The following is a 16800-nucleotide window of genomic DNA, read 5'->3' as shown; positions in this document are numbered from 1 at the left end:
ACCTGTTGGTGAGTAGTCACGTATTGCTGTGGGTATTGAAAGCCCTGTTGCAACTTACCTCCAAGGAGCTGCTGCTGAGATTGCCATTTCTTTTTCTTCTTGCGCTTCTGAGCAGCGCCCTGGTATCCCTTTGTGAAACCTGCTTGCTGTTGCTGAATTGGAGCACCACTAGCAGGTTGGAACTGAATGGAACGAGCCGCCCCTGCAACCGGAGCAATGTACGTGGGAGTAAGTCCAGACTGCACTGCGTAATGCATCCCTTGACCTTGCATCTGGTACTGCACCCCACCGTATGCATACGCGGGAGCCGGCCCTCGCTGAAGTTGAGGAGGAACCGTGGAGCCTGCGTTGCCGATCCCAGCAGCAGGTTGACGTGAGGACACAGGATCCAATCCCACGAAGGACACGCGAACGAGCGTTGCCGGTGTCTGCCCACCCGCGGACGAGGGGGTCTGCGGCGGCGGGGGCGCGCCCGCCATCGCCTGTGGCAGGACGCGGCGACCACCGCGTAGGAGCGGCCCGACCTGGCGCGGTTCGAGCCGGTGAGAGATGGTACCGGCGGTGGGATGGCACCGGGCGGCAAGCTGGCTGTTGCGTCTGAAGTCGATGGTGTGACGGCTACAGGCGACGAAGGTGAGGGCGACAGCACAGACGAAGATGAATCTGTGATGACGTTCGAGGCCACCGGCTTAGGTTTGCCCGGCCACAGAGCCCGCATGCGATGACGCAGCCAGGCCCACGAGTACTCCTGGCCCGAGGCATGTACCGCATGCAAGTCTGGCCCGCTTGGCGTAGATGACGCACGTTGAACTTCCTGAGAAAACGCATCCGTAACTGCCCTTGATCTCGCCTCCTCGTCCGCTGAGATCTCCGGCGCCGGCGATCCAAACCGGCCAGGCACAGACACCATCTTGGCCGAGGCAATGAACTGCCCTAGCACAGGCGGCGGAGTGATCCGGCGTGGTGGAAGAGGTCCCATCCAACTGCCCATGCGAGGACCGCGCGATACGCGAATGCCAGTCGGCGACGAAGGCGCCTTCCGAACAGGTAATCCGGTCGCCGTCGAGCCAACCGGTGATGGAGACTGCTCCCGGTCCGGCGAACCCTCCACCACAGAAATCTCTTGATCCCTGCAAGATGAAGGCTCCATGCCTGCGTTAGCCGTCGGCGTCGCCGGCGACGAAGATGTTCGTCTTCCCCAGAAGCGAGACGCCGGAGTTGGGAATCCGGCATCTACCCAGAACTGCTGAACAATCTCCGCCTCGGTCCTCTTTCTCCTTGTGCTACCCACTGGAGTCCACCCCGAATTCTCCTCCTCCTGATCCAGAACGTCGAGCGCCATCTGAACACCAACGGCCGGAGGACTCTCCTCGTCTGATGAACCGCTCTCTGAGCCCAGACATGAGTAGCGAGATCCACTCGAGGCCCCTCTCGCGGAGGTCTCCGCCGGCGACGGCGGCTGCGGCCTGAACGCCATCGTTAGGCGCCGGCCACGGCCACGGGTCGCCATCACGGGACCCGTTTTGTTCACTGATATCTAATCTCTTGCAAATGAATAGACTCACTACAGTTCGTTAGCACCTAATGAACGCTCTGTTGTTTGTGCCTGCAAATGGGAGCCAGGTTTGGTAATTGGTGCTACAAGAGTGGTTAGCACTTGATGGATGGTTTCAGCTTTGAGTGGTTAGTACATGCTTGGTTGTGATGAACCTTCTATCATTATTTCAGTGGTCGGTGTGATGAACTTGGGGGGTATCAACACCTTGTGTTTTGAATGTCAAGTTGGTACCTGACAATCTTCATTCTGGTCAAACTAACGCTCGATGCGCATAAACTAGCAAGAAGATTCTTCTAGTGGCAAGCTTCGATGCGGGAACCCAATGATGAGCTTCAGGTGGGTTATTTATCTACCAACTGACTGATAAGCAGCAGCATCTAGTGGCATCTGCCATGTGGTGGTGCCACACAAACATGTGACTTGCACAATTCCTAACTCCCAGCGGTTGATGGCATCCATGAGAGGCACATGGAGGTTCAGCAGTTGCATTGTTGTTGAACCATCGCATTAGAATTTCAGATTTCCTTGCCCCCCAAACTGCTGTAAGGAGATCTCTTTTGAAATCTCAGTATCCATCTTCTTCTTTTTTTGCCTTCCAAACTTGAAATTTGAAGAAAGCCAGATCAGGAACCACTACTGTGATCGGTTGATACTTCATATTTCAGAGTGTTTTTATCGACTCGTACCGTTGCATCTGAGACGATACATCATAATGAGTTCACATCCAGATACTATCACTGAACCTGTAACGACATGTACATAACCCATAAGTTTCCAGTATTCGAAATCTGCATCGTCCTAACCTCGTCAAAGAAGAGATACTACTATCTCACTTGCACTTTCCCTGACAGTTTCCGAAGGCCTGCAAACTGCCGAGAGTTAAAATTCTCAGTGGAAGGTGTCTCTCTCAGTTGTCAGTCGCTGAACTGAGGAGAAGCACTAAAGAAGTAGGGCGCTGTCTCGATCGGAGATATCGTTGTTGGTTGGACGGCGGCGCTCGGATCGCGAGCCATGTGATCACGTTGCCCTATGGGGAGTAGCTGACAGTATCTCAGGAAGGCGAGGCAGTTGCCAACGAACTTCTCATCATGACCGGTCAAACGCACACACAAAGATGGCAGCTCCTGCAAATCTGCTCCGGTTTTGGCATCCCAAGCTCCGAGCCGAGCGCCTATAAAAGGAGGCTCGCGGCATACCTTTTCTTCCACAGCTGCATTGGCATTGCACAAGTGTACTTCTTCAGTGATCTTCTAGTGTTTGTGAGTTGTGACGTACGCAAGGTTCAGTTCATGGCGAACGTGAGCGTCTCGAAGCCGGCGAAGCGCCTGACGGGGAAGAGCAGCTTCAGGCTCGGCCTGCCGCTGCTCTGCGGCCGGTCTGACGTGGCGAGCCCCGGTGCTGCCCCCGCTCGGTCGTCGTCGAGCAGGAGGTCGTCCGGCACCGGCAGCAGCAGGAAGTCGGAGCTGCGCAGGATCTTCCAGCACTTCGACAGGGACAACGACGGGAAGATCTCCGGCGCCGAGCTGAGCGCCTTCTTCGCGTCCATGGGCGACGACCTGACGGTGCCGTCCTCGTCGTCGGGAGAAGGGTACCTGCTGGACTTCGCCGGGTTCGTGGCGCTCATGGAGAGGGGGGAGGGCAGCCAGGAGGAGGACCTGAGGAGGGCGTTCGAGGTGTTCAACGCCGTGGACCAGCCCGCCGGGAGGATCACGGCCAGGGGGCTGCGGCGGGTGCTCGCCCAGCTCGGTGATGACCGGTCCGTCGCCGACTGCGAGGCCATGATACGGGCCTACGACGTCGACGGCGATGGCGGCCTCGACTTCCATGAGTTCCAGAGGATGATGAGCTAGGTAGAGCTGGCTTCATGCCAGTGGTTGTTGTTCATACTCTGCATTGCATCCAGATGAGCCCATGCAGATCGTTACAGATTTGCTGTCTCATCTTGTGTTGTTTGGTGTCTCACAAGTGACACCAGTGTATAATGATGCTATACACTTGATTTATTTTTCTTCGGTATTTTTTGTTTAGAGAAGACTCTGTATTTTTTCCAGAGCTTCATCTCTGCAAAATGGCTGTAAGGGAGTGAAAAATGAGAAGTTCCATGAACAAAAACTGACACATTTCACTGTGGTGCACCGTCTGAAATTTTAGATGGGAAGAGCCGAAGAGGACTGGTCTTCTCATCTGGAAGGCTGAATTAATAACACTGACTTATCAGGAAGCTGCCAGGTAGCTCAACATTTACAGAATCCCAGGCATATATACTATTGAAGCAAAATTCAGACACTTTCTCTCCCAAATCTTACACAATATCACGATACAAATAATATTTACAATTGCATCACAATCATTCAGTTTCTCTCTACACGTGAGCCGTAATATGTCTGTTGATCCTCTAGCAGAGAGCGTCAAGATAGTCGACCCGATGCCTTCTGTGACACGTACACACAAAACCTAATCATTACTAGTATGTATACAATCGAAACTTCCCCCCTCTGCCGCTGCGTCGTCCGCTTGGGCGACTCGGGCGGCAACTAGGGTTTCCTCGCGCCGCCACCCCGTTCCTCCTCCTCTCTACCTCGCCGCCACCCAAGGAGGTCGTCGGGCAAGCCCGCATGGCCGCCGGTGACGGTGGCGGCGGGACCTTGCCGCTCCGTTTCTCTCGCGGAGGGCAGCAGTCGCCGGGGTGGCGGCCCCGGGTGGTGAAGTGACGACGTCTTGACAGAAGGCGTCAGTCGTTGGTGCTAGTGGAGAGGCCTCTCAGCCGCTCGGGTTGCGAGGCCTTGGTGGTTGGTGGCAGCGGCGGGAGGCCTTCCTCTTCGTCAAATTTGAAGGTACGATACCTTCCCCCAATTCTGGCTCACTCCTCCTCTTTCATCCTAGTGTTCGGCGGCCTTGGATGCCGGCACCCTGGCTGCTGGTGAGGTGCTGGTGGCTCAAGTATGGGTCTAGGGAAACCCTTGGCCGGTTGGTCCGGCCTCGGCGGTGGCGACACCCAAGGGCACCGCTTTCCTCCCTGGAGGCGCCGTTGAGGACCCTTCCTTTCCACCCCCTACCTTGCTCCCGAGCAAAAGCTCAAAATCCCCTATGGATTGGGCGGTGTCATCGTTGTGCGCATCGTGTTCTCCACGGAGACGGTGCCTGGGGATGTCGTACGTATGGGTGAGTGGTGCCTTGGGGTGGAGGCATCTTGTAGCAGGGTGGTTCTTTCTACGTTGGCGAGCGATGCCATGTTTCTACAAATCTGGCGTCCTCTTTGGTGGTTCTCTTCGGTGTGGTGGTTGCCTTTCTGCCCTAGCAGGTTGGCATCCTCGATCCTGAGTGGTAGGGGAATGGGTTCCCTACCTGGGGGTAGGGGCACAACCACGTTGTTGAGTACTCGACTCTTCTCTGTGTCATCTGATCTTGATCTCAGAAGGCTCATTATTGTGGCTTGGCCTCGATGCTATTTCTTCATCTTCGTCTGCCCCAGGTGGCTTTCCCTCTGTGCTAGGTGTCCGTGGGTGGCGGCATTGTAGCTGGCATGGTGTGATTCTTGTTGCATGCAGGTCAGGCGACGTGTTCTATCCAAGTGGTCGTGAAGCCGGCTCATGTCCAAGCTCTTGGGTGGACGTCTTTCTTGTCGACGGCGCGGCATCCTCGAGCCAGGAAGAGAGGGTAGGGGCCCTTTTTGGCATTTGAGGAGGTAGGAGTTGCCCCTTCTCAGCCCGATGGTATAGACACAATTTTGGTCCTTCCCGTAGCAGTCGGGTTGATCCTCCACAATCTACTCTGTTCGGTTGTCTGAGGCCATAAGTGTAGTGGGCAACGACATTAGCAGGTTGTGCTCCATTTTCCTATTTTGTGCTTGTTAGTGAGTGTTGCATTGTAAGATGCCCTATCATCCCCTTGTATCTTTTAGTCTTTGTTTGGTATGTTGGTTCTTTGTAATTCCTGGCCGGTTGATGGCTTTGTTAATTCAAAGCCAGGCTCTTCGTGAGCCTTCATTCTAAAAAACTAGTGTGTATACATGTGCATTGCACGTCTTAAATTACAAAGTGGTTTTAGTTAAAAAAAATCACAAATGCCATTATGCAAAATGTAGAAATTAAGTATAACAGAAGTACTTATAAGTTAGGACACAATCACACTGATGGTGACACAGAGAAGAACTTTAAACATGTACTACTCTCTCTCTCTCTCATTATCCTAACCAGTCATCTCTGTTGGGCTTAATGTCTCCTCTGCTCCTGAGGCATTAGCTATGGGTTTTTCCTTTCCTAGAAAGGATGGGATGTGATGGTTCTAGAATAGGATGGAGGCATCCATGTTTTACTATTCACCACGAATCCAACTGCTTGCATCTGTTAGATTTCTAGAATAGGAGCAAACCAATTGTCAGGATTGATCTAATAGGTCCAATTCAAAACCGGAACACTATATAGTTGTATAGATTATGTAGGAATGAAGTATGTCTACCAGAGGGGGGGGGGGGTGAATGGGAGTTTTAAAATTTCTTCGGAAATATTAAAACTCTCGGAACCTACCAGCAGAGCGAATGAAAACAGTGTACAACGAGCGAATACAAACTAACGAATGGAAACTAAAAGCATGCATCGAGACAAATCACATGATTGAAACAACTCGAATGTAAAGAGGAGAGGCAGAGGTAACTAGTGATGCTCGATGGCGACAAGGAATTTGGTAGACCAGTTCACCCTTCTGCAAAAGGACTACGTCTGGTTGGAGGGGTTATGATTTAACACAGAAGATAAACTCTCTTCGCCCTATTCTCCTCGACAATTGGCTCGTCAACCAATGTCGATCACTCATGGTAGATACTTAAGGCAATATTCGAACCTTTACAGACTTCTTCTTCGAGAACCACAATTACTCGTGGTCTCTGAAGAAATTGACACCTAACCGTCTAGAGAGTTTGCAGCTCTCAAGAGTAATAGACAAAGCGTACTAGACTTAGATTCGAGTGATGTTGAACCACTATCTAATTTTTCGGTTCTGGGGTTTTCTCTCGGTGGATTTTAAACTCAAATCACTCAGGAGAGGGGGTTTCTCAACAATATTCTCACAATCAAACGGAGCAGCCACCGGACAACGCCGGTGCGGGTGGCTATTTATAGCAGCAGTCTGCCCTGGTGGGAAATTACCATTTTGGATACGAGGTCCAGCCAATGGCCAACCGACATGTTCATAACGGTCGGATTTCAAGAGCAACGGTAACATTACCTGAGGACCAAGTAATGCTAACTCCTCTGTCAGAGACAAATCTCTCATGGCGAAGAAGATCACAGTCTCTTGCTGGCAAGTATTTGCTCGGAACACAAAGAGATTTCCCTCGCAACTTACATAGATCTTGGGTTTAGCATCAGAGAATCAAAGCTTCGAATGCTACACCCCTCTTAGTAGTACGGTGGTCCTATGACTCAACAAAGATGAGAGAAACAACGAAATAAATGCTACGTCTTCAATTCGTCTTCAATCTTCTCGGTCGCAGTCACTTCCTTCGGACGAGCACCGAACCAATTGCTTCGTGTCAGCAATTTTTGAGGGGTCACTCTTGTTATCATAATCTTCGGTGATAACCTTCACTTCCACGCAGGGGATTATCTTCGGCGTTTGAATTAAACTCCTCTTGACTTGATACGTCTCCAACGTATCTATAATTTTTGATTGTTCCATGCTATTATATTATCTGTTTTGGATGTTTTATATGCATTAATATGCTACTTTATATTATTTTTGGGACTAACCTATTAACCTAGAGCCCAGTATCAGTTTTTATTTTTTCCTTGTTTTAGAGTTTCGCAGAAAAGGAATACCAAATGGAGTCCAAACGGAATGAAACTTTCGCGATGATTTTTCTTGGACCAGAAGACATCCAGAGGACTTGGAGTACACATCAGTGAAGGAAATATGCCCCAGAGGCAATAATAAAGTTGTTATTTGTATTTCCTTATATCATGATAAATGTTTATTATTCATGCTAGAATTGTATTAACCGGAAACTTAGTACATGTGTCAATACATAGACAAACAGAGTGTCCCTAGTATGCCTCTACTTGACTAGCTTGTTTATCAAAGATGGTTATGTTTCGTGACCATAGACATGTGTTGTCATTTGATGAACGGGATCACATCATTAGAGAATGATGTGATGGACAAGACCCATCCGTTAGCTTAGCATAATGATCGCTAAGTTTTATTGTCATTGCTTTCTTCATGACTTATACATGTTCCTCTGACTATGAGATTATGCAACTCCCGAATACCGGAGGAACACCTTGTGTGCTCTCAAATGTCACAACATAACTGGGTGATAATAAAGATGCTGTACAGGTGTCTCCGAAGGTGTTTGTTTGGTTGGATAGATCAAGATTAGGATTTGTCACTCTGTGTATCGGAGAGGTATCTCTGGGCCCTCTCGGTAATGCACATCACTATAAGCCTTGCAAGCAATGTGACTAATGAGTTAGTTGCGGGATGATGCATTACGGAACGAGTAAAGAGACTTGCCGGTAACGGGATTGAACTAGGTATGATTATAGCGATGATTGAATCTCGGGCAAGTAACATACCGATGACAAAGGGAATGACGTATGTTGTTGTGCGGTTTGACCGATAAAGATCTTCGTAGAATATGTAGGAGCCAATATGAGCATCCAGGTTCCGCTGTTGGTTATTGACCGGAGATGTGTCTCGGTCATGTCTACATAGTTCTCGAACCCGTAGGGTCCGCACGCTTAACGTTCGATAACAATTTGTATTATAAGTTGTGTATTTTGGTGACCGAAGTTTGTTCGGAGTCCTAGATGAGATCACATACATGACGAGGAGTCTCAAAATGGTCGAGAGGTAAATATTCATATATTGGAAGGTTATATTCGGACATCGGAATGGTTCCGAGTGATTCGGGTATTTTTCCGGAGTACCGAGGGGTTACTGGAACCCCCCCGGGGAAGTGTTGGGCCAACATGCGCCTAAGGGAGAGAGAGGGAAGCCCGCGAGGGGTGGCCGCGCGCTCCCCTCCTAGGGATTCCGAATAGGACAAGGAGGAGGGGCGGCGCCCCCTTCCCTTTCCCTCTCCCTCTCCTTCCTTTTCCCTCCGGTGGAAGAAAGGAAAAGGAGGGGCCGAATCCTACTTGGACTAGGAGTCCAAGTAGGACTCCCCCCATGGCGCGCCCCTCCTGGCCACCGACCTCTCTCTCCCTCCTTTATATACGTGGGCAGGAGGCACCCCAAAGGTGCATCAATTGTTCTCTTAGCCGTGTGCGGTGCCCCCCTCCACAGTTTACTCCTCCGGTCATAGCGTCGTAGTGCTTAGGCGAAGCCCTGCGCGGAACACATCACCAACAACGTCACCACGCCGTCATGCTGACGGAACTCTCCCTCGACACCTCTACTGGATCAAGAGTTCGAGGGACGTCATCGAGCTAAACGTGTGCTGAACACAGAGGTGTCATACGTTCGGTACTTGGATCGGTTGGACCGTGAAGACGTTCGACTACATCAACCGCGTTAACCTAACGCTTCCGCTTTCGGTCTACGAGGGTATGTGGACACACTCTACCCTCTCGTTGCTATGAATCTCCTAGATAGATCTTGCGTGATCGTAGGAAATATTTTGAAATTGCATGCTATGTTCCCCAACAATGGCATCCGAGCCAGGTCTATGCGTAGATGATATGCACAAGTAGAACACAAAGAGTTGTGGGCGATAATAGTCATACTGCTTACCACCAACGTCTTACTTTGATTCGGCGGTATTGTTGGATGAAGGGGCCCGGACCGACATTACATGATCGTGTTCATGAGACTGGTTCTACCGAGGTGCTTTGGACACAGGTGGCTGGCGGGTGTCTGTTTCTCCAACTTTAGTTGAATCGATTTTGACTATGGCCGGTCCTTGTTGAAGGTTAAAACAACACACTTGATGAAAAATTGTTGTGGTTTTGATGGGTAGGTAAGAACGGTTCTTGCTAGAAGCCCGTAGCAGCCACGTAAAACTTGCAACAACGAAGTACAGGACGTCTAACTTGTTTTTGTAGGGCATGTTGTGATGTGATATGGTCAAGACATGATGCGATATAATTTATTGTATGAGATGATCATGTTTTGTAAAAGTTATTGGCAACTGGAAGGAGCCTTATGGTTGTCGCTTTATTGTATGAAATGCAATCGCCATGTAATTGCTTTACTTTATCACTAAGCGGCAGCGATAGTCGTAGAAGCAATAGTTGGCGAGATGACAATGATGCTACAATGGAGATCAAGGTGTTAAGCCGGTGACGATGGAGATCATGACGGTGCTTTGGAGATGGAGATCAAAGGCACAAGATGATGATTGCCATATCATGTCACATATTTTGATTGCATGTGATGTTTATCTTTTATGCATCTTATTTTGCTTAGTACGACGGTAGCATTATAAGATGACCCCTCACTAAATTTCAAGGTATAAGTGTTCTCCCGAGTATGCACCATTGCTACATTTCGTCGTGCCGAGACACCATGTGATGATCGGGTGTGATAAGCTCTACGTTCACATACAACGGGTGCAAGCCAGTTTTGCACGTGCAGAATACTCGGATTAAACTTGACGAGCCTAGCATATGCAGATATGGCCTCGGAACACTGAGACCGAAAGGTCGAACGTGAATCATATAGTATATATGATGAACATAGAGATGTTCACCATTGAAAACTACTTCATCTCACGTGATGATCGGACATGGTTTAGTTGATATGGATCACGTGATCATTTAGATGACTAGAGGGATGTCTATCTAAGTGGGAGTTCTTAAGTATATGATTAATGGAAGTTTAATTTATCATGAACTTAGCACCTGATAGTTTTCTGCATACCTATGTTGTTGTAGATCAATGGCACGTGCTACCGTTCCCTTGAATTTTAATGCGTTCCTAGAGAAAGCTAAGTTGAAAGATGATGGTAGCAACTACACGGACTGGGTCCGTAACTTGAGGATTATCCTCATTACTGCACAGAAGAATTACGTCCTGGAAGCACCGCTAGGTGCAAGACCCGCTACAGGTGCAACTCCGAACGTGATGAGCGTTTGGCAGAGCAAAGCTGATGACTACTCGATAGTTCAGTGTGCCATGCTTTACGACTTAGAATCGGGACTTCAAAGATGTTTTGAACGTCATGGAGCATATGAGATGTTCCAGGAGTTGAAGTTAATATTTCAAGCAAATGCCCGAGTTGAGAGATACGAAGTCTCCAACAAGTTCTATAGCTGCAAGATGGAGGAGAATAGTTCTGTCAGTGAACACATACTCAGAATGTTTGGGTACCATAACCACTTGACTCGGCTGGGAGTTAATCTTCCTGATAATAGTGTCATTGACAGAGTTCTTCTACTTCAAAGGGACTGGTCACTGGAAGCGGAACTGCCCCAAGTATTTGGCGGATAAGAAGGATGGCAAAGTTAAAGGTATATTTGATATACATGTTATTGATGTGTACCTTACTAGTGCTTGTAGTAGCGGCTGGGTATTTGATACTGGTTCTGTTGCTCAAATTTGCAACTCGAAACAAGGGCTACGGATTAGACGAAGATTGGCTAAGGACGAGGTGACGATGCACGTGGGAAATAGTTCCAAAGTCGATGTGGTTGTCGTCGGCACGCTACCTCTACATCTACCTTCGGGATTAGTTTTAGACCTGGATAATTGTTATTTGGTGCCAGCGTTGAGCATGAACATTATATCTGGATCTTGTTTGATAGGAGACGATTATTCATTTAAATTAGAGAATAATGGTTGTTTTATTTATATGAGTAATATCTTTTATGGTCATGCACCCTTGATGAGTGGTCTATTTTTGTTGAATCTCGATAGTAGTGATACACATATTCATAATATTGAAGCCAAAAGATGCAAAGTTAATAATGATAGTGCAACTTATTTGTGGCACTGCCGTTTAGGTCATATTGGTGTAAAGCACATGAAGAAACTCCATGCTGATGGGCTTTTGGAATCACTTAATTACAAATCACTTGATACTTGCGAACCATGCCTCATGGGCAAGATGACTAAGACTCTGTTCTCAGGAACAATGGAGCGAGCAACTGACTTATTGGAAATAATACATACTGATGTGTGCGGTCCGATGAGTGTTGAGGCTCGCTGCGGGTGTCGTTATTTTCTGACCTTCACAAATGATTTGAGCAGATATGGGTATATCTACTTAATGAAACATAAGTCTGAAACATTTGAAAAGTTTAAAGAATTTCAGAGTGAAGTGGAAAATCATCGTAACAACAAAATAAAGTTTCTACGATCTGATCGTGGAGGTGAATATTTGAGTTATGAGTTTGGTCTTCATTTGAAACAATGTGGAATAGTTTCGCAACTCACGCCACCTGCAACAGCACAGCGTAATGGTGTGTCCGAACTTCATAACCGTACTTTATTAGATATGGTGCGATCTATGATGTCTCTTACCGATTTACCGCTATCATTTCGGGGTTATGCTTTAGAGACGGCTGCATTCACGTTAAATAGTGCACCATCTAAATCCATTGAGACGACACCATATGAACTGTGGTTTGGTGATGTCTACTACGCAACCTTCTTCTTGTAAACGTTGTTGGGCCTCCAAGTGCAGAGGTTTGTAGGACAGTAGCAAATTTCCCTCAAGTGGATGACCTAAGGTTTATCAATCCGTGGGAGGCATAGGATGAAGATGGTCTCTCTCAAGCAACCCTGCAACCAAATAACAAAGAGTCTCTTGTGTCCCCAACACACCCAATACAATGGTAAATTGTATAGGTGCACTAGTTCGGTGAAGAGATGGTGATACAAGTGCAATATGGATAGTAGATAAAGGTTTTTGTAATCTGAATTTATAAAAACAGCAAGGTAACTAATGATAAAGTGAGCAAAAACGGCATTGCAATGCTAGGAAACAAGGCCTAAGGTTCATACTTTCACTAGTGCAAGTTCTCTCAACAATAATAACATAATTGGATCATATAACTATCCCTCAACATGCAACAAAGAGTCGCTCCAAAGTCACTAATAGCGGAGAACAAACGAAGAGATTATTGTAGGGTACGAAACCACCTCAAAGTTATACTTTCTGAACGATCTATTCAAGAGTCCGTAGTAAAATAACACGAAGCTATTCTTTCCGTTCGATCTATCCTAGAGTTCGTACTAGAATAACACCTTAAGATACAAATGAACCAAAACCCTAATGTCACCTAGATACTCCAATGTCACCACAAGTATCCGTGGGTATGATTATACGATATGCATCACACAATCTCAAATTCATCTATTCAAACCAACACAAAGTACTTCAAAGAGTGCCCCAAAGTTTCTACCGGAGAGTCAAGACGAAAACGTGTGCCAACCCCTATGCATAGATTCCCAAGGTCACGGAACCCGCAAGTTGATCACCAAAACATACATCAAGTGAATCAATAGAATACCCCATTGTCACCACGGGTATCCCACGCAAGACATACATCAAGTGTTCTCAAATCCTTAAAGACTCAATCCGATAAGATAACTTCGAAGGGAAAACTCAATCCATTACAAGAGAGTAGAGGGGGAGAAACATCATAAAATCCAACTATAATAGCAAAGCTCGCGATACATCAAGATCGTGCCAAATCGAGAACACGAGAGAGAGAGAGAGAGAGAGAGAGAGAGAGATCAAACACATAGCTACTGGTTCATACCCTCAGCCCCGAGGATGAACTACTCCCTCCTCGTCATGGAGAGCGCCGGGATGATGAAGATGGCCACCGGTGAGGGATCCCCCCTCCGGCAGGGTGCCGGAACAGGGTCCCGATTGGTTTTTGGTGGCTACAGAGGCTTGCGGCGGCGGAACTCCCGATCTATTGTGTTCCCTCATGTTTTTAGGGTATATGGACATATATAGGCGAAAGAAGTCGGTCAAGGGAGCCACGAGGGGCCTACGAGGGTGGGGCACGCACCCAGGGGGGTAGGGCGCGCCTCCCTGCCTCGTGGCTTCCTCAAAGCTTCCCTGACATCTACTCCAAGTCTCCTGGATTTCTTCCGTTCCAAAAATAACTCTCCCGAAGGTTTCATTCCGTTTGGACTCCGTTTGATATTCCTTTTCTTCGAAACACTGAAATAGGCAAGAAAACAACAATTTGGGCTGGGCCTCCGGTTAATAGGTTAGTCCCAAAAATAATATAAAAGTGTATTAATAAGCCCATTAAACATCCAAAACAAATAATATAATAGCATGGAAATCAAAAATTATAGATACGTTGGAGACGTATCATTTGGCAAGAAACCTAATTTGTCGTTTCTTAATGTTTGGGGCTGCGATGCTTATGTGAAAAAGCTTCAACCTGATAAGCTCGAACCCAAATCGGAGAAATGTGTCTTCATAGGATACCCAAAGGAGACTGTTGGGTACACCTTCTATCACAGATCCGAAGGCAAGATATTTGTTGCTAAGAATGGATCCTTTCTAGAGAAGGAGTTTCTCTCGAAAGAAGTGAGTGGGAGGAAAGTAGAACTTGATGAGATAATTGTACCTTCTCCCGAATTGGAAACTAGTTCATCATAGAAATTAGTTCCAATGATGCCTATAGTGAAGAAGTGAATGATGATGATCATGAAACTTCAGATCCAGTTACTACCGAACCTCGTAGGTCAACCAGAGTACGTTCCGCACCAGAGTGGTACGGTAATCCTGTTCTGGAAGTCATGTTACTAGACCATGACGAACCTACGTACTATGAGGAAGCAATGATGAGCCCAGATTCCGCGAAATGGCTTGAGGCCGTGAAATCTGAGATGGGATCCATGTATGAGAACAAAGTGTGGACTTTGGTTGACTTGCCCGATGACCGGCAAGCCATAGAGAATAAATGGATCTTCAAGAAGAAGACTGATGCTGACGGTAATGTTACCGTCTACAAAGCTCGACTTGCTGTGGAAGGTTTTCAACAAGTTCAAGGAGTTGACTACGATGAGACCTTCTCACCCGTAGCGATGCTTAAGTCTGTCCGAATTATGTTAGCAATTGCCGCATTTTATGATTATGAAATTTGGCAAATGGATGTCAAAACCGCATTCCTTAATGGATATCTTAAAGAAGAGTTGTCTATGATGCAACCAGAAGGTTTTGTCGATCCTAAAAGTGCTAACAAAGTGTGCAAGCTCCAGCGATCCATTTATGGACTGGTGCAAGCCTCTCGGAGTTGGAATATACGCTTTGATAGTTTGATCAAAGCATATGGTTTTATACAAACTTTTGGAGAAGCCTGTATTTACAAGAAAGTGAGTGCGAGCTCTGCAGCATTTCTAATATTATATGTGGATGACATATTGCTGATTGGAAATAATACAGAATTTCTGGATAGCATAAAAGGATACTTGAATAAGAATTTTTCAATAAAATACCTCGGTGAAGCTGCTTATATATTGGGCATCAAGATCTGTAGAGATAGATCAAGACGCTTAATTGGACTTTCACAAAGAACATACCTTGATAAAGTTTTGAAGAAGTTCAAAATGGATCAGTCAAAGAAAGGGTTCTTGCCTGTATTACAAGGTGTGAAGTTGAGTCAGACTCAATGCCCGACCAGTGTAGAAGATAGAGAGAAAATGAAAGTCATTCCCTGTGCCTCAGCCATAGGTTCTATCATGTATGCAATGCTTTTTACCAGACCTGATGTGTGCCTTGCTATAAGTTTAGCAGGGAGGTACCAAAGTAATCCAGGAGTGGATCACTGGACAGTAGTCAAGAACATCTTGAAATACCTGAAAAGGACTAAGGATATGATTATGGAGGTGACAAAGAGCTTGTCGTAAATGGTTGTGTCGATGCAAGCTTTGACACTGATCCGGATGACTCTAAGTCACAAACCGGATACGTATTTATATTGAATGGTGGAGCTGTCAGTTGGTGCAGTTCCAAGTAGAGCGTCGTGGCGGGATGTACGTGTGAAGCGGAGTACATAGCTGCTTCGGAAGCAGCAAATGAAGGAGTCTGGATGAAGGAGTTCATATCTGATCTAGGTGTAATACCTAGTGCATCGGGTCCAATAAAAATCTTTTGTGACAATACTGGAGCAATTGCCTTGTCAAAGGTATCCAGATTTCACAAGAGAACTAAACACATCAAGAGATGCTTCAATGCCATCCGCGATCAACTCAAGGAGGGAGACATAGAGATTTGCAAAATACATACGGATCTGAATCTTGCAGACTCGTTGACTAAGCCTCTTCCATGAGCAAAACATGATCAGCACCAAGACTCCATGGGTGTTAGAATCATTACTATGTAATCTAGATTATTGACTCTAGTGCAAGTGGGAGACTGAAGGAGATATGCCCTAGAGGCAATAATAAAGTTGTTATTTATATTTCCTTATATCATGATAAATGTTTATTATTCATGCTAGAATTATATTAACTGGAAACTTAGTACATGTGTGAATACATAGACAAACCACTGATCAAGAATTCATGTGATTAATCAGTTAACATGCCAGTTAATCGCTACTCGTTGGGTGGCCGAATCGAATAGCACCTATTCATCGTGTTAACTTATCAGGCCGGTTAGACCGATTAATCAGTTGTTAGGCCGATTAATCCCTGCTGACCCATTAACTTGTGGGCAAACGAAGCCCAAAATTTTACCCCATAACCCCTCCCATCCTCCTCTCGCTCCTCAATAGATAGAGTTCGATCAAATAGTAGGATATATTGGTATATTACATAACTGAGAGCATGATAGTAGGGTATAATACATAAAAAAACTATATATATATGTTGGTGATTCCTATTTAATATACCGATTAATGGTCGACGGATTAATCCAATTAATAGGCTAATTCACCGATTAATCACTACTCCCAAGCCGATCGAGCAGCTACCAGTTACTGATTTCTTGAACAATGAGACAAACAGAGTGTCCCTAGTATGCCTCTACTTGACTATCTTGTTTATCAAAGATGGTTATGTTTCCTGACCATAGACATGTGTTGTCATTTGATGAACGGGATCACATCATTAGAGAATGATGTGATGGACAAGACCCATCCGTTAGCTTAGCATAATGATTGTTAAGTTTTATTGCTATTGCTTTCTTCATGACTTATACATGTTCCTCTGACTATGAGATTATGCAACTCCTGAATACCGGAGGAACACCTTGTGTGCTATCAAATGTCACAACATAACTGGGTGATTATAAAGATGCTGTACAGGTGTCTCCGAAGGTGTTTGTTGGA

General features: G+C 46.5%; 1 protein-coding gene across 1 annotated transcript; it reads left to right on the top strand.

Moving 5' to 3' along the window:
* The first annotated feature begins 2683 nt into the window (after positions 1-2683).
* LOC109774755 (probable calcium-binding protein CML41) lies at positions 2684-3755 on the top strand. The gene has a single exon (XM_020333516.3). The coding sequence runs from the start codon at positions 2848-2850 to the stop codon at positions 3406-3408; it is 561 nt and encodes a 186-aa protein (XP_020189105.1). The 5' UTR covers positions 2684-2847; the 3' UTR covers positions 3409-3755.
* Positions 3756-16800: the final 13045 nt, after the last annotated feature.

The sequence above is a fragment of the Aegilops tauschii genome, chromosome 5 (assembly GCF_002575655.3).
Source record: "Aegilops tauschii subsp. strangulata cultivar AL8/78 chromosome 5, Aet v6.0, whole genome shotgun sequence".
Lineage (NCBI taxonomy): Eukaryota > Viridiplantae > Streptophyta > Magnoliopsida > Poales > Poaceae > Aegilops > Aegilops tauschii.
The sequence above is the reverse complement of the archived record's forward strand: the minus strand, read 5'-3'. Positions and strand labels throughout refer to the sequence as shown.

What these genes read in the sequence shown, in the direction of transcription:
- LOC109774755 (XM_020333516.3), top strand. Translation starts at nt 2,848, where the DNA reads ATGGCGAACGTGAGCGTCTCGAAGCCGGCGAAGCGCCTGACGGGGAAG.